This window comes from Gasterosteus aculeatus, chromosome 4 (genome assembly GCF_964276395.1).
Source record: "Gasterosteus aculeatus chromosome 4, fGasAcu3.hap1.1, whole genome shotgun sequence".
NCBI classification, from domain to species: domain Eukaryota; kingdom Metazoa; phylum Chordata; class Actinopteri; order Perciformes; family Gasterosteidae; genus Gasterosteus; species Gasterosteus aculeatus.
In genome coordinates this window covers 30452427-30475173 of record NC_135691.1, presented here as the reverse complement: position 1 = coordinate 30475173, position 22747 = coordinate 30452427, and the positions used below count along the sequence as shown (strand labels likewise).

Below are 22747 nucleotides of genomic sequence, written 5' to 3'. Positions count from 1 at the left end.
ACTTTGGTAAACCGTCAGAAACTTTCTTCAAAGTATATTGATATCATTTGTTAAATCATGCTTTATTGACAGTTGATTAGGATCAACACTGCAGCAAGTTGCTTACCTTGAGATCAAGTGTGTACCTGAGCAGGATCGTCAGTCCCATCAGGAATGTGATGGATAATTGATGCTCTCAACATCACCTTGACTCCTCCTGGAGCTCCCAGATGAGAAACATTTACCAACACAGGAACGGCCTCTTAAATGCTCTCCTTAACTTAAAGAAATGTTGCTCTGACGTCCAAGGTAAAGAGGCTGGGCGAGGGATAGATGTGTTACTAATAGAGGACACACACTTACACAGTAATTGGGCATAAACAAACGGGCTGTTTTGATTTTAATTCATTTGTGGCGTGATTGCGGATGGAGGGGACAGTTAATCAGTCCATCTGGCAAAGCCGCTGAGAAGTGTTTGTAGTGACCTGGCCTTATAAAGGGAAATGATGTTTAGTGAACAATACATATTATGATGTGACTGGCAGTTTTCAATTAGATTCCACTATGCACCTTCCTGCTCCCCTGAGGCGGGAAACTTTTCCACTTTGGACACTTCATTAAACCCAAATAGCAAACGTGCAAACAAAATAAAAAAATCTAAAGGGCAGATTTACAATTCATTTGCTTGGCAAAGTAACCCATTTGAATTCAAGTGCCCGTGCATGTTTTGCAGTGCCAATGATCATGACAAAAGGAAAGGAAGGTTCTTTAGAATAAAGTTCTCTTAAATCGAATCTGCTTTCCAATAGTTTTGTATACCTTGTATCTCTCATCCAGCCGCTTTATGTACCGACAGCATGTGTGGAAGGTTCATCATTTCTGTCAGTCCACTCAACGGAACGTAGTTTATTCCAGGAGGCAGTGTTGGGAAGTGGAGTGAAAGACTGACACTTGGCTGTAATAGGATTGAAAAGGATGATGGATTGTCTCATTCGCACTTTGACACGCTCTATGTGGCCCGACCATGGTTCTAAAGACATATTGTCCACAGACTCCAATCCGCACAAACATGACATGACATTAAAGTCAGATTAAAGGAGAGCTGTTGACTCATGACCCTTCCACTGATGAGGGAAGGTTCTGGGAGGCCAAATTTGCACACAGTGCTCATTGGGAACTTCCAGTTTCCACATACACAAATCCTATTTTAATTATTTTCATACCCTAGTTTAGATGTTTGTTGATTTGTTGGAATGCTGCTTGAAAATCTGTTCAAATTATAATTAAATCTCCAGACTTTTTGTTTTTTCCCAGTGTTGTGGGATGATGTGTGGCTCTGTCAATGTCGGCTTACGCGTCATTAACTGAAGTAATGTTTCTCTCTTCTTCATGTTCTCTCCTTGTTCCTCTGTTGGCGTCTCCTCAGCCAAATGACACAGACGTAAGTGAGCCTAATTCCCCCCTCGCCTCGTTTTTCACAAACATCGCACTGAAGCCGGCTTCACCCTCCGCTTCAAACAAATTACGTGCAGATACGTACACGCAGCCACAGTCACCTCGCGAGTCACAAGTCACTCGGAAGCTCACCGCAGGTAGAAATAGCACATGTACCAACACTTCCTCACCAGCGGTGACGCGTTTGTTTCACACTCACTCGCACCGGTCGACACTGACACATGCTCAAGCATAACACCTTCACAGCAGCGTCACACAAAATGTGTTTGAATCATTCACTCACACACAAACATGGCCTCCTGTATAGATGTAATAACGCAAATCCCACTTCCAGCTTTTATTTTAGAATTCTAATATTTTGCTTTCTCTCTGTCTCCGTGTCTGTCCTCCAGTGCTCTGACACGGACGGGGTTTGTCCTCTTCGGTGTGACAGCTTTGTGAGTATATATCTTACTGTCTGTCTGATACACAGTGAATGTGAGCACAGTTCAAAAAGCATTTTACGCTATTGTACAAAATTACAAAAGGGACATGTATAGCTTCAGTTTTGAGTCGAATCATGAATTATTTTGTGCTTTGTTATCTTTGTTTGGGGAATTTTTCGCTACATAACTTCTAAGTGCTTTCTCTGTCTCTCATCTCAGGATATCGCATGCTACGTGATTGATAACAATGGCTTTGTCATCATTTCCAAAGAGCGTACTGATGTGAGTTCACACACACACAATCACACACACTCGCTCAGAAAGTCTGCTATCTAGACTTTTAAGCGTTTGACTTGATTATTTGAGTGCTCTTACGGCTTTCAATTTTCCTTACCTCCAAGTAACCCACTCAGAATTCCACAGACACTTTGTCCCTGTTACTTCGAAATACAGTCACGTAAATATTGCCTGTGTTTCAGTGATAGAGTCCCACTTCTCGTTCAACGAACCTTTTGTTGAAGGAAAGCTGAGGTTCTTTTCATCAAGGACCCTATTTTCCCTTCTTTTTTTTTGTTTCTAAGCGACTAATGGGGACAATCATTTCTCAGTCAGCAGCCACTAAACGGGTTGCCATGTATTCCCTCGGGGAAATTTACCGACCGCGGAGGTGCGTCCAATAGGAGAGCTTGTTTTTTCTGCTAACAGGCAAGCGAGGCGGCACTTAGTTACACCACTTTGTGGTCTGGCTTCCTTGAAAAAATTTTGTTGTTTTGGGTCCGCACCCTCATGGTTGAATAGACTTATTGTAAATTGCTTTGAATTAAAGAGTCAGCTAAATGAAATGTAGCAGGCTCAGATTGTAATTAGATGTAATTAATAACTTGATGCGGCCAGTCACGTGACAGCTGCGGAAACCTGAGGGAGAGTCTTAGAGTGGATGGCCAGTGTTGTGAGAGTTTGTTGTGTTGGAGTAAACAAAGCACAGCTCAGTGTTATCCCCGAGATTTATCAAGAGTCATGGCCCAATATTTAGCCGATTTTGGCAGTATCGATGCTCTGCAACATTTCAGGAAACCGAGATTAAGTAAAAGGTCAAGAAAACTTTTTTCGGTGGGGCCGTGGCATTTCATTTTGTCAGACATTTAAAATGAAAAACTGTGAACTGTGAACATGCCAGTGGCAAAGATTCCCCATCTCAGCCGACCCGCAACATTACAGGAATTATGTCTTATTGAGGGGAAAAGGCGCGAGGATGTCAGTTTATCATGAAATAAGTAATTGCCATCAGAAGAAAGGGGAGCTCCCACAGTGCTTTTTATTTTTCACACTTTTCCTTTTCTAACAGGCGGGCCGATTTTTCGGTGAGGTTGACGGATCAGTGATGACAACGCTTATCAAAATGGGCATGTTCAAAAGGTAAGGGGCTGGTCGTCGTTTTCCTGACTGTTAAGATGCCGATTCGTCAGTCTTCGCAAAGGTCAGGTGGCTAGCGAGTTCTGACTTGATCTGCAAGAGCTGCAACATATTCAATTTAATATGAACTTCTCTAGATCAATCAGGCAAGAAGGGACAGAGCGGCCACATTGCACAAACCAAATTCTGCATCCCGGTGTCTCACACCACCCGTTTAAATGTGGCTCGTGAATATGAGCATGTTACATGTCACCTTCGTGCTGTATCACAAACAGAAGTGTGGCTTGTAAATGTTTTTTTGTCAGCCTGTTATGTTTTTATTCACTTGCATTAGTATGCATCTGCAACCCAAAGCCTGGAGGGCCTGCGTTACCAAAGACTCAAAAGCTTTGTTCGTATTGCTTCCCAATTGTATAGTCTCTACGTGCTGATGGTAGCTAATTCACCCATCTTTGTACCTGCGGTGCCTCTGCTTTACCCTCCTGTGCGTCAGCACAGAATTCCTTTCTGTGTAACAGGATTGCACGGAGGGGTTCCGAGAAAGTGTCACCAGCGCCATATTACATAACTGGTTTAGAGCATGTCTGAATGCGTCTTCAAACGTGTGCTCGTGTGTGTGTTTAAGTATTCTTGTGCTTCCACCTTTCTAATGGCAACAAATAAACAATGTAGCAGAACAAGAAAATGTCTTTTCACTGAGTCAATCCTCTTTTTGAGAGGAAAAATACTCGTGGCCCCAGGATGTTTTTTCTCAGGTTTCTTTTCCAAGCTGAGATAGAGATCAGGGTTTCTACAAAAGGTTAAGCTCTAATAGTCTGTGAGGGGTCAAGGGATGAAGTTGGCGAAGGAAGAGCAACACCATGTGCTTTTGTGTCTGTGTGTGCGTTTGCTCAGGGTCTCCCTGTTCGACTACCAGGCCATGTGTAAGATGAACCTGCACTCTGTCAGCAGCGCCCGGCCACTTCTCAGTGTAAGCGCAGAGTACACGCTCCGAATGCAATATTATGACCCAACTGTCCAGTCAATACCGCAGTAACTGGGATCTACCTGCTTGTCTCTTCTAGCCGTTCTATGGTTTGGCTTCAGCCCTCAAGTGGTTCCTCTCCAACTTCCTATTGTAAGTGTTTACTATGGGCAACCAGAATGTCAGTCTGTCCAAAATAATGTAATGTACATAAAAATATGTATCAATGATCCGTAAATTCAGATTCATCTTTTTACTTTGTAAAAGCATATTTTTTATTGGTTCTCATTGCAAAAGTATTATTGGAATAGTTTCACATTTTGAGAACTGTTTATTTTCTTTCTTTCCAAGGGTTACATAAGAAGAGCAATTTCACTCTCATGTCAGTCAGCTGACTTAGCACAACGACTGCTAACTAAAATCAGTTGTTGGCTGTTTAACGCAAAGTCATGTGCTGCACTGATAGCGTTTCTCTTTTTACTGCAGTAATTTGAAAAGGCTTATCCAGTTATTCCAAAAACTGCTACCAATTACTGCTGAATAATATGAGGACCCATTTTCATATTCCCATGACACAACTTTGAATCCTGGCCCAGTTTTTGGATGCTGAATGCAATCTGCTTGCAATCTGCTTTGGTCCACAACGACGGCTAATTGACTCCCTCTGTGTGTCCACTCTTCTTCTCTCCTCTTCATCAGGTTTCTCCTGGAGTTCAATATCTGCGGCTTCTGGCACACGGACCATTTTGCTGATGGTGAGTTCTGGAAGAAAAAGATTTAGCCATTTAAACGCAAACTTCCATCTTTGTGACAAATGTCTATTTATATGTGCTGAGAAGTATGAATCATGTTTCTGTAAATCATCCCAACCGTGAGAGCAAATATTCAATATGATAAATGTGAGTTAGTCAGTTATTACACATACCGTTCACATCCACATTGATAAATTCTTATGCCATCATGACACATTTTAATCATCAATTAAATAAGTAATGATGGCTCACACAGCTGTTTTGTCAGTCCAATACCTGGAGGGTTTACTGTAAACACTGTGCAACAATAATAAAAAAGATTCATTGTGGAACGTCACATCCTCGGATCCCCTCACCACTCATCTTCCTCTTGTCTTTCCACCAATCACACATTCTCTTCTTCATTACTCCAACTGTCAATCTTCCACTTTACTCCTCATGCTCCACATCATCATCATCATCATCATCAACATCATCCCTTCATTCAGCCAAGCCATCTTTCAGCGTGTGTGAGTATCTGTCTTGAAGTGTTTTTTAGGACGTCTTCTATAAAACTACAGTACCTTTTGTGTGTGGTGTAGTGTTTGTAGTATGCCGGTGTCTCTGATTATGTAATCAGCCTTAATGGGAACAGGCACAACCGCCAACTTCTACAAAACAAGACCAAAGCATATTGTTACACTGTCGACTAAAGGGAAAAAAAGCTATTATGGCTCTTATTTCTGGTTTTCAAACTCCTATATGTACTCGTTAAAAGACACCAAATTCAATTTTGTTTGGCGTACACAGCGAGGTAGATTACCTCTGGTCATGGTAGAAAAAGCAATAAATGGCTCAAGTGTGAAGCATTTAGATTCCCTCCATTCCCTGTCACACCCTCTCAGCCTGTCACTCACCAACAAAACGTCACACGCACACTTTTACATACGCAATTCTAATTCCCGACCTGGAAACATGACCCGTTTCTATTCCTCCATTAGCCTCAGCTCATAAGAAAAGAGGGGACATGCTGCAGCCGTGCGACACAGAGTACCCCAGCTTCGTCTACGAGCCGTCAGTCAAGGAGACCAACAGCATCATTAAGTGCGGACGCTGCCAGAAGTAAGGCCACACTCATGCACACTTATGCGCGCACACATCTGCAGTGCAGTCCCCTCGAAACGCCCTGGACCAGTCATATTAGATTGGCCCCCCTAAATGGAAAAAGAGGTTGGCGAAAGGGGAAAGAGGATGCATCTTAGCCTACGTGTGTCTCTGTTTGTATGTCTCTGTTTGTATGTCTGTGTGTGTGTGTTTGTTTTAAAGAGGGAGAGGACAACGAAAAGGGGGAGAGACTGTGGTAATATTCCATAATTGACGTTGAGTGTGACTGCCCTCGTGAGGCCAAAAGTGGTACCTGCAATAACACTGATTATAAGATTATTGGATTTCAAAATGTTTATAATCCATTTTGATCCAAACATTCAGTGGAAATTAAGCCTCTAAATCATTATAAAAAACATAATTTGGAGTTTCAAATAAAATTATGATTGTAAAAGTGTTACATGTTGTGAGAGGTCGTCCCCGCGCTTTTATCCACATGTTGACGCGTTCATTATGTGTGTTTGTGTGTCAGGATGTTTGTGGTGCAACAGATCCCAGAGAGCAACCTGCTGATGTTGGTGGTGCAGGCCGACTGTGACTGCTCCAGACAGTACTCACCCATCACCATGGCGCCCGAGGAAGTCAAATATATCCTTTGATGTTTTGCTGTTTCATTGAGTCCGTTATTACTTTGAAATAGTTACAGTTATATGCTCTGGTGACGCTGCACACGGACCAAAAAACAGGAGTTGCTAATGTTGTACAGCTAGTCCAGGATATCAACCAGCTTCCAACTCTAGCAACTCTTGTTGATATTTGAATGCAAGAGACGCCCGTTTGTGTTGTTGCTCCTTGACGCTGCGGCACATAATGCCTCAGTGAAGTGTGACCGGATGAGGTCCCAGAAGATCCGCCGACGCCCCGAGTCCTGCCACGCCTACCACGCCCAGGTCAGCCGCTAATGATCCATCCCATTCGCTTTTTTTATCATTACTATACTGGTTCTGTGGACCAAACAGTGTACACTCCTAGTAATACAATCTTAGCGTGTACTGTATATCTGCTCTCTTATTTAACTCAATTGCACTTTACGTTTTTTTTCCCTCTGCAGGAGAACGCCAATGACTGTGGAGGAGCTTCTGTTATATCTCTCTCTGCCTCTGTCTTTCTCACCTGCCTCTTCTTTGCCAAATGTGTCTCCTGATGATGGACAACTTTGCATATAAAGGAGGGCATTGGAATGATTCCAGAGATGTGTTTGGACACTGGACACCTCAAGTGGATTTCTTGTTTGTTTTTTTAAACTAATGTTGCACATTTTGCTCATGGCATTTTTGCTCCACGGATGGACCCATGATGGGGGGGGGACGGGGGGTTTCTCATTTCCCAAATCCCACAGAACTTGAAATTGCAAACACACACATGCATATTATATATGCAGCTGCAAGCATGTAACACTCTTGTCACCCTGAGTGCTACGTCTACCTATCGAAAACGCATTTCTAGCCATTAAATAAGAGAAGGGCTGCGGCAACATATGGTAAACATTGTGGTGTAACACCAGTTTTGCTGCTGAAAGTTTGTGTTTTACAAGGGTGTTTGCAATATCAGTTTCTGTAACTCTTCTGGAAATCTCAAGGGGGTGATGGCTCGGTACCAAGAAAGAACTGGAGTTGATACAAATGATAATTATAAAATCGGAATGGAAAGCCCCTTCACCATCTTATTTTTTACTTGGATTGCATCCAGGCATGTTGTTTTTGTGACATTTCTTTTATTTTTAAGTCTGCCTTTCTGTCTTTATCAGCTGTGTCTTTCTGTGTGTCTGTATGTTCTGTATGTTGTCATGCTTGGCTGGACAACACTGTGGAAACAGAATGTAGGTCTACAATCAAATTGGATAACACATGAAGGTTGATCCGACCAGGTTGGTTAAAATAGTTTTTTGTTGATTTATAATAACGCAATTACATAGTTTCAAAGAAAAGCAAGTACAAATACAATTCCCGCAAAAAGTCGCAGTGCCAAAACGTTTTTTCCTGAAAATCATTTTTATGGCGGTGACACAAGATTGCTGTGTGGAAAGAGGTCCCATAATTGCCATGTAAATTAACAGTGTAAATCTGATTGAATGGGGTATTTTTGTATTGTTTGTTTTTCATATTTTGAACATAAGCATTTCATTGTGTTTTGGGTTGTGAGTGTCCCTTTGGCTTTTTAAATATTTCTGAATCATCTTGCAAAGCATGTCTTTACGTTAAGCCTATGATGACAAAATTGCCTGTTTATGTCAAAGACTCAGATACATAATGTTTGTCAGTGTGCATCATTACAGGATGTTGTGTTTTGCTGAGATTATCTGGATAATTTTAATACTTTGTCTCGTATTTATTCATTATTTTCACTGTACAATATCCTGTATATTGTACGGTTAACATGTGACCAAGTTATATGTATGTTTGCTGACTGAAGTCTGGATTTGATCAACTAAATTAAATGATCTACATGGATTTTGTACTGTATTTGTTGTCAGTGAGTATTCTGTTGTTTGTCAAGGATTCATTTCATTGCACACATTAGTAAAGACTAAAACAGAGAATCAGTCAAGGAATTACACCAAAACTCAAATGAGATGTACAGCATAATTTATATCCTGAATCAAGAGGATTCTCAAAGCTTTATTCTAGAAAGAAAGAATCTCAATCCAAAGAACATCAGTCAATTACACTAAACACCAGACATTTTTCAATAATTAAACCTTTGTAGAATTCAATTAAGAATTGAATGTGCGCCTTGTAAAAGGTGCTTGGATGTATTGGTATTGTGACAGGAATAATGCAAAGATAAGAAATCCTATCTGCAACTGCAAAACATCTTTATGGGATGCCGTTGTGGTGGTGGAGAGGTTTAAGGATGCCTCCTGGGTGCCTCCATAGGGAGGTGTTCCAGGCACGGCCAGCTGGGAAGAGGCCCCCGGGGAAGACCAGGTGGAGAAATGATATCTCTACACTGGCCTGAGAACGCCTTAGGATCCCCCAGTCAGAGATGTGGTACATGTGGCCCCGGTAAAGGGAAGTTTGGGGTCCCCTGTTGGAGCTGTTGCCCTCGCGACCCGACCCCGGATAAGTGGTCCAAGACGAATGGATGTTGTGCAATGCTTCATGGAAAAAGTATATGTTGCGTGGCGGTCACTTGTCTTAACTGTATTTCCTTCCACTGGAATTATGACTAGCAATGTACTCCTACTGTATTTATACATCAGGTTTTATTTTTAATTTCCAGATGCTACCACAGACTGCAAATGACAAATGACTCATCTGGAGCAGCATCCTGTATCTTAGCCTACACTCTCAGATTTCTGCATTCAAAGGTGTTTCCTTTCATCTTGACAGGAAGTCAGAAACAATGCACGTGCAAAATAGACAAATGCATCAATGTTATGGGATTGATAGGCACGATTTAGAAAAGGATTACGTGGTCAAGTCAAAAAGGAAATTCAAGTTTACTTCATGAAAAACAAATGTTGAGGTATGAGGTAAATAAAAATAATACGAAAAACTAAATTATATTTATATATATAAATGTATTTTTTTTAGGGGGGGTCTCGCTATTTCCTATTGGCACGTTTTGGCCTCCTCGTATCGACCAGCAGAGGCGCTGTTGGTGCCGCTCGCCGTCTCATTGTTTTGCGGCTCAGCGTCGCTCTGCACCGCCGGGCGGAGAGAGCGACGGGTCGGAGGAAAATGGCGGACGGTGTGGATCACATCGATATCTACGCCGACGTAGAGGAGGAATTCAACCAGGTAATAAACACTTATTCACCACACGTCGACGACTGGCGTTTTTATGTTTTTATGTTTGTTTCTGTTTTCCGTCGTTGCTCGTGTTTTTCGGAGAGCGGTGTGTCCCGCTGAGAGGAAAAAGGACTTTCCCTCGCTCGCAGGCCCGTTTCACCATGATGCCAGCCTGCATCCTCGGTTATATTTTACCCGGCTCGAAATGTGCCGCTCGGTCGACGTTTAGGGCGCCGTATTGTGCGAAGTGGTAGTTTGCATGCACGGCGCAAATTGAAACATTTGTTTCGGTGGAAGCAAAACTCAACCATTTTTTGTTGTTGTTTGGCTATGCGGGTTTCAGGCCTTTTGCATCGCTTGCCCGTGGCGGGCTATCGAGCACAACAAACCTGACGTTAGTTACGGTAGCTAGCTGGTGTTAGCTGCCTTCCTCTTACAAACGCCAGCTAACCATCGTTTATAAGTTTATTTTCTAGTCGTTTGTGTTTTAAGTTCAATAAAACTCTTAATTACAACTAACTCTAATATGGTTGGCTATGGAACTTCCATTGTACGACTTGGAGACGTATTTTAACCCATGCTAACCGTACATTACGGATTGTTAGCTTAATGCGACTTTAGCATGTAACGTTATGAGTCTGCAGAGTTTGTTTTTCTTCCTCCACACACGCCCCTTTTACTAATAACACGACGTAGCTATATTTACAAAAATCTCGGGTGCAGACCATTTGTTGTTTGACTATTTAGAGGCAACGTATTGTTTTCTTAGTTTTGGTAACGTTAGTTTAGGTTTAGGTAAGACGTCTTGTGGATTTACTGTAATGTGACCACACGATCTAAACAAGTATTTGTTATAACGTTTATCATTTCATTTGTTTGTCTAAACAGTAAACCCCCCTTCAAGTTATTGTGAGATTTACACTCGTCTAACTATATTATGCTGCAATTATATTTTGCATTGTTGAACTTGTCAAACCCAGTGAATAAAGGTGGAAAAATAATCACTATTTCTCCATCTGGGTTGATATTGTCCTTGAGAGAAATCATCATCTGGATTTTCTGTACCACAAGCAATCATGTAACGTTTAAAAGTAGAGAAATCTGCTCACAGTCGGGGCAAATTTATAAATGCACCTAACTTTTGAGATTCAATGCAATGTCTAAGGAAGCAAGCAGACCAACGAATGCTTCCGCAAAAGAATCTTGCAGCTCCAAAGTGATTTGCTTTTGCCAATTCTATAATAGTTGTTTAAAAAAGTTTCACACTAAATTATTTCCGTGATGCTCAACAGGAATCGGACTATGCGGTCCATGAACAGATCGACCTTTACGATGATGTAATATCCCCATCAGCCAACAATGGCGATGCTCCAGAAGACCGCGACTACCTGGACACGCTGCCTACTGCAGGGGGCTCCGATGGAGGGAAGAGTTCCCAACCTAACGTTGTCTACACCTACACAGGCAAAAGGATTGCCCTGTACATAGGGAACCTCACATGGGTTGGTATCTTGAGAATTTGGCTCAGGCATTCTATAGCACAATTTTCTTTAAATTTAAAGACATTTAGGACAGTCCTGTAAACAATGATATTCCGAGTTATGCAACTTTTGTGTAACAAATATCAAATTAAGCAAGTCCGTACGAATGTACTTCTGATGATGCATTCTTCTGTTATGCAGTGGACGACAGACGAGGACCTGACCGAAGCAATCCGGTCGGTGGGCATCTCCGATGTGCTGGAGATCAAATTCTTTGAAAACAGAGCCAATGGCCAGTCGAAAGGGTGGGAGGTTTAATCCGTTTTTTGACATGATTAAACTAAATCCTAACCTGTTGTAGATCATTCCCTCTACAAAAACAATGTTCAATTATTTGTGTATGTTCTCTGCATTCATTTTACAGGTTTGCGCTGGTGTGTGTGGGGTCCGAGGCGTCATCTAGGAAATTAATGGAGTTGCTGTCAAAGCGGGAGCTCCATGGTCAGAATCCCATTGTCACAGCGTGCAACAAACAGTCTCTCAGCCAGTTTGAGATGCAGTCACGCAAAAGTAAGTGGGATAAATACACATTTTGGATCTGCATATTTTAAAAGCACTCAATAGTTTGTAATTGAACTTGCATGCTTGTTACCTGGCTGATTTGAAGAGGTCATGTCAAATATATTTGCAAATGTTTTTACACATCAGTTTGTCCACTAAATGCAATTGCACCGCATCAAAATGAAAATTGATTAAATTTAGTTCCTGTGCATATGAATGAGTTCCCTTATTGCAAATTAGAAGAAACCTTTATTTCCCCGGTACGCTGGACATACAAGGAAATTGTCATGGATGTCTTCTTGTTCAACACTGATGCATTTGTTCCATCTTATCTGGAAAGCTGAGCTATTTTTTCCTCATCTTTCTCAGGTACCCAGTCAGGCCAGATGTCTGGGGAAGGTAAAGCTGGGCCCCCTGGGGCTGGCCTTCGGGGGGGATTCCCCATGGGTCGAGGCAGGGGCAGGTTCCCTGGACCACCCGGCCCTGGTGGAGAGCGCTTCCCTGGTCCCGTTGGGCCTGGAGGGCCGCCGCCCCACTTCCCTGGTTAGTTTGGTAACGAGTGTTTATGCCAGTGTGGTATGGTAGGGACAAATCTGCCCTCGTTCACTTTGTTGAAAAATAATATATATATATTTTTTATATATATTTGTTTTATTTATATCTATTCATATTTAAGGCAGACATCAAATGAAAGGTTTATTGATCGTAAATTATCAACAGTTTATGCTAGAGCCTGTCTTATTTTAAACTATATTATTTAATTAATATCAAATGTTTTTGGGGCTTTACTTAAATCAATTATAGTAGTGTAGAAGGTGTATATATAAATAGAGTAGTCTTGTTCTACCAAACACAGTGAGTTCGTAATAGAAAATGTGTGTGTTATCGTGTCTCTAAAGGTGATCCAGCTGAATTATCTTGCTGAAACGGATGCAATTCATTTCCAGTTCATGCGTAGATGTATTGGGGATCACATAGTTAGCTCACTGCAAACGCTGCTAAAGGTGGTCTTACTCTGTCCACTCTTTAGATAATGACATTTTTATTATATAGCGGTGCAATACATTAAAATAATCACCATAGTGTAACAAGTAAATTTACCTAATTAGAAGAATACTGCTCTGTCTGGCAGTGCTGCTTTGTAAACACAGAAACTCTTTTCTACTACTCCCGGACCGCATGCAACCAAAGCTCGTCCATTGTCGTGTGTGTGTTTCTTGGGAGAAATCTTTGAACCATTAAATCTCCCCTGGCAGGAATTTGTCATTGCACGTTTCCCTCCCCGTCTGGTTTGTTCTTTCGTTGTCTGTGCACCTACTTTTGAACAAATATGACTTTCCTGGCTGCAATTTTCTGCTCACTGGCATCTATCAACACCATTGCTTGAGAAGCAGCTTGCTCACAGCTTTACTCGGCAAGCTACCAGACTTAAATTCCTTTTCAATCTCGGATTAGCTGTGTTACACATATAGTAAGACAGACTGGAGCTGCAAGTGTTTCTCTTTTTCTCCCATTTTTGCGCCTTTTCCTCCCCAACTTTTTTTTCCCCCTCTCTCTCCTCCATCTCTTCTTTCGCTTAGTGGCTGATGCCCCGCGCTGCTGGGCTGTGACAGGCCTTCGGTTAGTAGTTAGCGACGTTTATGAAGGGAATAGTTGTGATTGGTTTGCTTTCTTCCCCATTAGGCCCGGGCATGAGACCAGATCTGATTAGACACCAAGATGGCCCTCTGATGGATATGAGTTTCAATCCCTTCCCGCCGGGGGGCAGGAACGGGAGCTGGCGTGGCAGAGGTGAAACACCTCGATTAATCTGATTGAATTTATCAATCACCTTTTTATCTTAACCCACAGAGGTTTATTGCAGTTCTACCATTAAAAAACGCTGCATTTTGCACTTTCTTAATCCCTCAATTTACCCAAAATATGAATGGCTCCACATAAGGCCGAACTAAAACATTTTAGATATTTACACTTTTTTTTTTTTCATGCTTTCATTATATCTAGTGAATAATACATACAGGATACTTATGTACCTCTTGATGCCCTTGTTGCTTTGTCATGGCTCAATGTCAAGAAAGGCTTCCCTCCATATATGTAGCTGCATGAGAGAACAAAATGCATCCGATGAAGCGGCGTATGTCTTAATTCTCCGTAAATTGCATCTCACGAGTGACCCTTGCATTCGGATAATAATTCTGCTAACTGCCGTGTCTCAAGTATGTATGAGCTTGTCATGCTGAAGTCTTGACAACTTGTAGGAATGCTTCCTCTCAATTTATGTGTTAAAAACAGAATTTAATGCCGGGCCTCAGGTTTAAGGGGAAAAAAGCCCGCTAGAGACCATTTGCCACCAGTGTATCTCCATCTTTTCTGTTGCCTTGTGGTTTAATTTCCAGCATCCTTTTTTTCTATCATGTCCCCTTTTAATTTGTTGTTTCCTGTTGCTGTGCCTTGCTCCGTCTCCGTCTGTGTTATTATCTCTAACTTGAATATCCTATAGTGGCTAGTACTTTAAAATATTTCCTTCAAAGAAGAGCTTTGAAAAGGCTTTGTTGTTGTTTTTGTTGTGCTTTCTATAACACTTATTTTCCCGTGGTACTCAAGCATGACGGGGGAGAACTCTGCTAAAACATAAACAAAACCTCAAGTATTCACTACATTTAGTCTCATGGCTTTTTTTGGTCTATTGTGTTCTCTTTTAGGTGGGATGCAGGGCCCCCCACGTCCACCCCCTGGTCCACCTGGTCCCCCTGGTCCACCAGGACCTCCACTTCCTGGCCAGGGGCTCCCGCCTCCACTCTCTGGGCCTCCAAATCGCGGCGATAGGCCCCCTCCCCCTGTTCTATTCCCCGGGCAGTTTGTCCAGCCTCCGATGGGACCTCTGCCCCCAGGTCCCCCTCCTCCCGGTTACGGCCCTCCCCCGGGTCCCCCACCCCCTCAGCAGGGCCCGCCACCCCCGGGACCCTTCTCTCTACGTCCCCCAGGCCCCATTGGGCCCCCCATGGCTTTGGCCCCTCCCCCACACATGCCAGGTCCCCCGCCGGGTGGACCACCACCAGCACCCCATGTCAACCCTAACTTCTTCCCACCGCCTAACAACAACATGCCCCCGAATGACAACCGAGGCCCCCCCGGACCAAACGACCCATACGGACGACCGCCACCATATGAAAGAGGCGACTATGGTCCGGGAGGCCGGTAAGAATGTTTTTTGTCCAAGTTGTTGATTTACAGTTCAATGCGTTTTGTTGTTGGGGCCCATTTAAATTGTTGCAGAAACAACATTGTCTTGCGTAACTTTGTCTCTTAACACCTGCATCTACCCGTGTGTGTATTTATAGTGAAATGGAGGCGTCACGGACACCTCTGAGCGAGGCAGAGTTTGAAGAGATCATGAACAGGAACAGAGCCATCTCCTCCAGCGCTATATCGAGAGCAGTGTCTGATGCCAGCGCAGGTAACACACTCGCAACACAGCCGTGCACACATTTAATCTCAACAAGACAAGCACAAGAGCCTATGAAAACCAAAATGCATCCTTGTGTTCTCTCCTTAGCTGACTATGGCAGTGCTATAGAGACCTTGGTGACAGCGATCAGTCTGATTAAGCAGTCCAAAGTGTCTGCAGACGACCGCTGTAAGGTCTTAATCAGCTCCCTACAGGACTGTCTCCACGGCATTGAGTCAAAAAGCTATGGTTCCGCCTCCAGGTAAGATTTTAAGCTTGTGCATTGGCCATTAGATGTGTTACGTTACATGTTGTTGTTTTTTAAGCTAAAAAGACACAAAGAACCACTTGAGATTACTTACAGTAACAAGTTTGGACACACATTCTCATTCAATTGATTGAGACTGTGGTACTGTGTAAAGACAATATATTGTATCTAGAAAGTGGTGTAAAATTGTGTGAAATTTTAGCCATATTTGAAGTGTGGACTATTTCTTGTCTGTATGTGCTGTATTTGTGACTGTATGTAAACATTTTCTTTCCGATTGGGAAATGGCCCTGGAACATTTGGTATTTGAAACTTTGAACCCCTTGTACACAGTCCAATGATGCTTGTCCATGCCAGGAGAGAACGTTCCAGGGAACGGGACCACAGTCGCTCCCGAGAAAAGAGCCGACGCCACAAGTCCCGCAGCCGGGACCGGCATGAGGACTATTACCGAGAACGCAGCCGGGAGCGAGACCGCCACCGCGAGCGGGACAGGGACCGAGACCGTGAGAGAGAGAGGGAGAGGGAATACCGACACCGCTAGACCAGAAGGGAGGTGGGTACCACATTTCCGCTGTTCTTTTACTTCCGTCCTAAGCTCTCTTCTGTCTTCCTCGTCACTACACTTTTTAGACCCGGATCGAGGCAGAAGATGCATTTGCTTTGAGTGCTCACCTCTTCGTCTGGATTTAAGGATTTAGTTTAGTTCAGGATTTTCTGAGGCAATTTGTCCGGAATGTAATCTACAGATTATAGCCAATTATTAAATACAGTCAGTCTTGGGCCATAAAAGGCTTTTGAGCATTCAGAAAAGTTCATTTGAATCTATATAACAACGTAGACAAGGTAAGCAAAGGGAACTGTTCTAAAACTCAGTCCATTGGTTTCAGGTAGGTATACGGTAAGTCTGCTCTTCATATGTCACATCAGTCCACGGTTGTCGTATATCTGTTCTCTCAGACAGTATTTCTTGCTGTATTCACCATGATATTTAGCTTAGGGGGGTTTGTAAGAGTCCGTATCAAGCTGTGGCTCTCCCCAAATCAGAAAATACACTGTGGATGTTGTGTCACCTTTTGGTCCACGTGCCTCTGACGCTGGCAAAATGCAAAACTTGAAATGACCGGATGAATTATGAAGCAGACAACATGGCCAGAAATCCCTGCTGGTTGTTTGTTTGGGGCACGAAACGTGTTTTGCTGGGGCACGAAACGTTTGCATTAGTTCTGCTTTTTTGAAGTTCGCAGACTCCTCTAAAACCTTTACTAGTCTAAACATCTGTTTGGCGCCTAAAAAAAAGTGAAAAATTATCCAAATTTTGTCTTTTGCCAGTAACAATGGTCGGTGAACCAAAAAAAAAATGTTTGGGCTCGAATATGAAAATACTTTGTAATTTCCATATATGTGAGTTTAATAGAATTGTATGTTGGCTTGGATTCCCCAATATTTTATTACAGAGATGGCATTTTGTGTGGTCTGTTCAAATTGGATTGTGTTTTTAGAGGAACAAAAAACATTAGAATGTTGAACCTGTGGTTTACATATTACAAAGTTTGAATATATTTATACATCTCTGTCGGGAGAAGATGAACACTGATTTATCAAACAGTGTTGATAACTGCTGAATTCTGGACACTTCTTGAAATTTTGACAATGTTATTGTGCCTTTTTATGGATGTCAGTAATTTTCCTGACATTTTAATTTGGTCAAATTGAATGTCTTTCAGCCTAGTATTACTTACCTTTCGACCGTTGTGTAACCTATTTTTTGAAGCAATGGCTTTGCATTACAATTTCTAATTTTATGATGTCAAAATGGGTTCAACTTTAGAATAGATGCATGGATTAATGCAGGATCTTACAGATTTGATTGGCAAGAGGTATATTTACTGATTCAGTTAACCTGTAAAAAATCCAAACTTTATTATTATATTGAATGTATGGAAGAATTTTGATTCACGCAGCAAACGTATGAGTCCGATTGATCGGTATTTGACACTGATACTCAGCATACATTTACATTTGTTTTGTATGTGACTTGTATGTACTGTAGGCTGCAGTATTGATTTTAAATGATATCTTGGCAGGAGATCAAGTATTTTGGCCTCATAGTGTTACTTTTTTTGCTGACTTTTTGGATGTTGAGTCATGTAATGGGTGATTTATAGTTAAAACTACACAACACCAGCTTGTGCTTAAACAAATATTCCTGCCATGTTGCAAAAGGTTCGTTGCTCTCAAATGATTTGAGGTAAATATTGTGAGGCTAATTGTCTGGCTTGGTGCGAGGTTTCCATACGTTTAAACATGATACCTTGTGTAACGTTTTGGAACTGCAATATTGTGTGTCGTTCCCATGTTTTTCACTGCCAACGCACTAAGATGTCTGTGGTGTTGCGTTTGAACCAGTTTTTGTAGCTCTGAGTCTAGTAGCTTAAACGGATTCAGCGTTGCCACAAATAATATCTCGCTTAAAGCGCTCAGACATAACTACATTAACCCTTTAGACCATGATGTTTAAATGTAAAGTCTATACACATGTCCTACATGCATTATTTATGTCTAACACTGAAATATTAAGTGAGGGGGGGGGGGGTTGCTTGTGGGCTCGCTGCATTTAGAAAACGTGAAATCCAGACCAAGAGAACATAACAGCTAATTGTCTGTATACTAAAGGTTTTTCACTACGGTAAGACTGTGTCCACTGGGAACCTCTTCACGAAGGATCACTCTCGTATCGAGAGAATATAATATATATTTGTCCACGTTCCGTCCACTTAAATCATCACCTAGGTACGTTTTCAGTAGGAACCGGTAAATGTAACAACCTAGCAGCATTTCAGTAGTTGCATTGCAACAGCACACTTTATTCGGCTGCTTCTGTTAGGTCGGAGATCCCCAGTGGGCACAGCATTTGTTGAGTATATTTTCAACTAAATGTGTGTAGGTGTAAAACTAGCTTTGCACTCAGTCTGATCTTATAGCATGGTCTTCCCTGGGGTGGGGGGGTTCCTGGTAGTTGTTTGGAGTGCTCTAAAGCCCTTGTATTGTTCATGTTGCCATGGGGGATTGTACACTGTTTGCAAACTGGCTGAAATGACCTTCTCATGCGATCCCTTCAGTCTGTGTAGGTGCATGCTCGGGGTCAGAGGCCTGATGTCCTTTTCAAACAGGCCGTATACTATTGGCTCACGTTGAGCCAGGGTCAAGCCGTTTTATGTACATGTCATCAATCATCATTCTTGTCCTTTTTAAATGACAGGGAGGATTTATAATGTATAACTGAATGCAGTTTGCATGGCTATTATGCAATTTAATTTGGCTATTTTGTGAAATTTGTTTAGTTCCTATTCAGCAAATCAGCTATACAATCAGCATATTGAGTAGAAATGTAAATTTCTCCACACAGCATTCACAAAAGATGTATTTTTCTGGTATACAACAAGCAATCTATAACATTTTCTGAAGAAGTTATTCTTAATGAGGCACAGGTACAGGTAATGCCCCCTGCTTGTACAAAATGTAGCCTTTCAAATAGGACTATTTAAATCTTCAGTATTCCATCGTAGTAGTAGTGTTTTTAACAGATTAACACTTTGAATATCTGAGTTCATGGACTGGTTGACCCTGGTTTGGCTCTGTCCAGTTTCATTTCCATGCTGTGATAGTGGAGACGCTGATCCATATTTTAATATGCTGTAAGACCTCAGATATTCTATAATGAACATAAGTTCAAGACATATTTTCTAATATGGCAAACGATTTCCTTAGTCTTACAATTGATCTGTAATTTGACTTTTTTTAGTCAACCGCCATCTCACTTGTACCGGATGTTAAAGTCCCTTATGAATGATAGTGTGACAAGGATGTGTTGTATACAATATTGTTATTGTCGGGTCACCTGTTTTTTGTCTGTAGCCCTGCACCATGTAAAACCTTTTCTACAGCAAAAACCAAATGCATTTGAATCTGAGTCATGTGAAATCCTCTGTTCTCATTTGACATGCCTGTAAGGGAGGCCTTTTTGGTGCAGATGCCAGTTGTAATTTAACCTGTCAATCAAAACCTTGCAGCACCAATACCTAACTAGTTTGAAGTGGCATTCACATAATTGATCACTATTGTTTCTGTTAAGAGGTGCTTTAAAACTGGGGAAAACGTGTCCAGTTGACGCACTAATTGCTCATTGCAGCTGTCATTTGTAACTATGATAAAGACGCTGCTTCTCCAGTTAACTGTACCTTCCATGCTGGACCTATCTTTTTTAATTATTCAACACATTTCAGCTTAATTGCTGGCATAATGTTTACCAGGTTATAAAAACATATATTAAATTACATTGACAGAATTTTATCCTGTCGAATGTAATTTGTTTATTTACAATTAGGACTGGGCGGTCATAGCAAATAATCTGTGTCTAAATCAGATGTCTGCATTCCTTATAGTTTTATGGTTTATATATTTATAATCTGTGTCCTTGTATCTTAGCTTCTATATTAATGGATTCCAGAAAAGGAATCATGCACTGTTTCTATGTGAAATGTCTCAGTGTCTGAGGCTGACGCTTACCAATTCTAGATTGGTTGTTAGGAAAATGTATTCTTGAGTTAGCTGAATGATAATCGGTGTGGGAGGGGGCACGTTATCAAAATAAAAACATATAAACGTCTAGTGGATAATGTTTTGTTTTAGTCTGTTATATATAAAAGACTATTATATATTTTAAACTCATGTCTCTGTTGGGAGAGAATTACACATTTTTCACCTTTTATAAACCTCATAGAATCTGCTAGTGTGTATGGCTGACCCCATGAAACTTGCTAGCTGCACGCTGTATGACTGAAGGGTCAGTTCAGTTTAACACATTTAAAGATTCAAAGATTAAAAAGCTTGCAAAATTTGCACGCAATTTCATCAGAAATTCTTTACTTTAATTAAAATAAATCCCGGTCACTCAATTTAGGCATACATTGAACAGCATATTGTATTATTTCTCTGGTGTGTTTGTGTGCATACGGATACATTTGGCTTCTTTGATATTTCCTGTTCAACTTTGCATGACGGTGTCTGTGACTGTGCCAGGGTTGGGTGCAATACCAAAGTCAGCTGAGCATTCAGAGAACGGAACATTCTGCCGTTAACAGTCCCCTTGTCTGAGTGACCTGTTGGGCAGGTGGATTTGGAAGAACTCTGTCCCTGTGACTCAAAGTGATGTTGGATTGAGCCCAGCCCCGGTGTGCTCCATGTATGTGTAGCCTAGAGGTTTAATGATGATGGGGGGGAGAGAGAGAAAGAGTGTTCACTGTTGGGCTGCCTCGAAACCAAACTCCACCCTTCGTTTTGACACCTTTTCAGCTGACGAGGATCAAGGGTGGACAGAAGGAAAGGGAGGAAGAATTTCAGAGCACCACCACCTCCCACCCTGCATGACCGGACAGGATTACCACCACCTCCTCTGCCTCCATCGCTCCTCTCGGTCTCCACCTATCCTTCTTTCTGTCTGTTCATCTTGTCTGCCTGAATGAGAGCAGTGGATGGAAGACCCTGACCTGTGTGTAAGGCTGTGTTATCCCAACATGTGTACTCATGGTAACTACGAGATGATGAAAAAAAAAAAGAAACTTTCCAAGCAGTTCTTTTATTTTTATGATGTTTTATTTGACATAAAGATGACTACTTGTGGTGATATTTTTTTTTTTTTTTTTTTGCAAAGAAACAATAAAATGGCCCACATAATCCCAATTAGAAGACACAAACGTGACATCCTACTTGGTTTTGGTTTTATTTTCCTTTGCTCGCTGTACTGTGTACATTCAGTTTAGAGATCAGTTTTTATAGGGTACATATTTGATGTGTTCTCCCCTCCCCTCATTCTCATTTATTCCTTTCGTTAGAATGTTTGTAAATGTGTCTCTGCTTTTGATTAAAAACTAGATGGTGTTGTAATAAAAAATGTTTACTGAGGTACTCAATGCATTTGGTGAATTCCTCTGTTTGGCTCATTTATATTAAATGTGTATTTTAGATTGTTTTTCATATTGAATATGTATAGGGTTTTTTTTTTCCAGTATTAGAAAGCAGCTTTATGGTTTAAAGTATTTTTGTTTTATTTTATTCAAATGGATAAAACGTTAACAAGGTAAGACAATTTAATTGAATGTACTTTTTTGCAATGTGCATTAATGGAAGGTCATGTCAAACTTTAAAGAAGTTGAAGGGCAACATGTACATGTTGCTCTCTGAACAATTTTGGGAAACTTTACGCAAAATCCCAAAGAATATTGTGTACAAAGGGCTTCTGTTGTGTGTATCACACTGAATAGCTATCGCCAATAATTCTTCCAATCCAAACAAACTCAACTTTGTCCTGTTAATGTGAAATTTACTTATTGTAATCCTCCGTAATCCATGTTACCTCCAGATGCAGTTGTAGTTTAATGTTAATGGTCGTCCTTTATATTCATATCTCATTTTGTGATTTGATATTTAAAGAAAATGATTGCCTTTTGTTTTGTTTTGCTCCCGTCTCCCACGCCTTGCCTGTCTCTGTATGTTTGTGTAAACACTTCTACTCTGGCAACATCATAGATGCGATACTTTGAAGCAACATACGGAAAACACCACTTGGTTTGATATGTGATCTGCGCCGTAACATTAACTTTGTCATCATACGCAAGGCAACGCCTACTTATTCCACTGCCCTGCATGTCCAAATGATTGTTTTGTCAAATGAGCACTTGTCTGAGGTCAAGATATGCTGGTAGAAAAGGGCCGGGGGGGGCTGTGTTTTCTCAGGGCCGCACTGATGACACGTAAGCAAACACGACTAATGTGTATGTGCCCCACAACAACTGTCTAAATGCCTCCTTTTATTTATTCAAGGTTATTTGTCCACATGTCCAAATGATTGTCTTTTCTTTTGACCCCCACCTCGTTCCAAATCCATAGTCATCCCCTCAAATCTGACGTGTTCTCAGGTGTGTGTTGATTGTAAGTGCTGTGGACCCTAGTCGCCGTGATAACTGCAGGAATCACACCGAACTCTCCTGAAACGATGTTATTTAGACTGAAGGCATCCAAACTACTCTGAAAACCTCACGGATGCTCCTGTTATGTAACATTTT

At 41.5% G+C, this 22747-nt stretch overlaps 2 protein-coding genes across 14 annotated transcripts in view; both read left to right on the top strand.

Annotated features, from left to right (window-relative positions):
- cacna2d4a (calcium channel, voltage-dependent, alpha 2/delta subunit 4a) overlaps window positions 1-8593 on the top strand; it is a 66925-nt gene extending 58332 nt beyond the window's left edge. For 5 of the 10 annotated variants that reach the window (XM_078100293.1, XM_078100292.1, XM_078100288.1 and 2 more), the window contains 12 exons: window positions 1406-1420; window positions 1827-1871; window positions 2079-2141; window positions 3205-3275; window positions 4167-4242; window positions 4337-4389; window positions 4936-4991; window positions 5477-5497; window positions 5969-6089; window positions 6604-6722; window positions 6942-7021; window positions 7183-8593. In XM_078100293.1, coding sequence (XP_077956419.1) covers window positions 1406-1420; window positions 1827-1871; window positions 2079-2141; window positions 3205-3275; window positions 4167-4242; window positions 4337-4389; window positions 4936-4991; window positions 5477-5497; window positions 5969-6089; window positions 6604-6722; window positions 6942-7021; window positions 7183-7275 — 813 coding nt within the window. In that variant the 3' untranslated portion in view covers window positions 7276-8593. The remainder of the gene's footprint in view (window positions 1-1405; window positions 1421-1826; window positions 1872-2078; window positions 2142-3204; window positions 3276-4166; window positions 4243-4336; window positions 4390-4935; window positions 4992-5476; window positions 5498-5968; window positions 6090-6603; window positions 6723-6941; window positions 7022-7182) is intronic. The other 5 variants (XM_078100295.1, XM_078100294.1, XM_078100296.1 and 2 more) reach the window with 1 other exon arrangement.
- A 1087-nt stretch (window positions 8594-9680) lies between these two features.
- Window positions 9681-21590, top strand: cpsf6 (cleavage and polyadenylation specific factor 6). Of its 4 annotated transcripts, none has more exons than XM_040175016.2 (11): window positions 9681-9874; window positions 11158-11367; window positions 11548-11651; window positions 11771-11916; window positions 12277-12450; window positions 13591-13698; window positions 14610-15105; window positions 15249-15364; window positions 15464-15617; window positions 15981-16179; window positions 20979-21590. In XM_040175016.2, exons 1-10 carry the CDS (start codon window positions 9815-9817, stop codon window positions 16165-16167), a joined length of 1755 nt encoding a protein of 584 aa, XP_040030950.1. In that variant the 5' UTR covers window positions 9681-9814; the 3' UTR covers window positions 16168-16179; window positions 20979-21590. The 4 variants fall into 4 exon arrangements, with proteins under 4 accessions (XP_040030950.1, XP_040030949.1, XP_040030952.1 ...); XM_040175015.2 differs by having other exon boundaries at window positions 15957-16179; XM_040175018.2 differs by lacking the exon at window positions 13591-13698 and having other exon boundaries at window positions 9729-9874.
- The last annotated feature ends 1157 nt before the right edge of the window (window positions 21591-22747 follow it).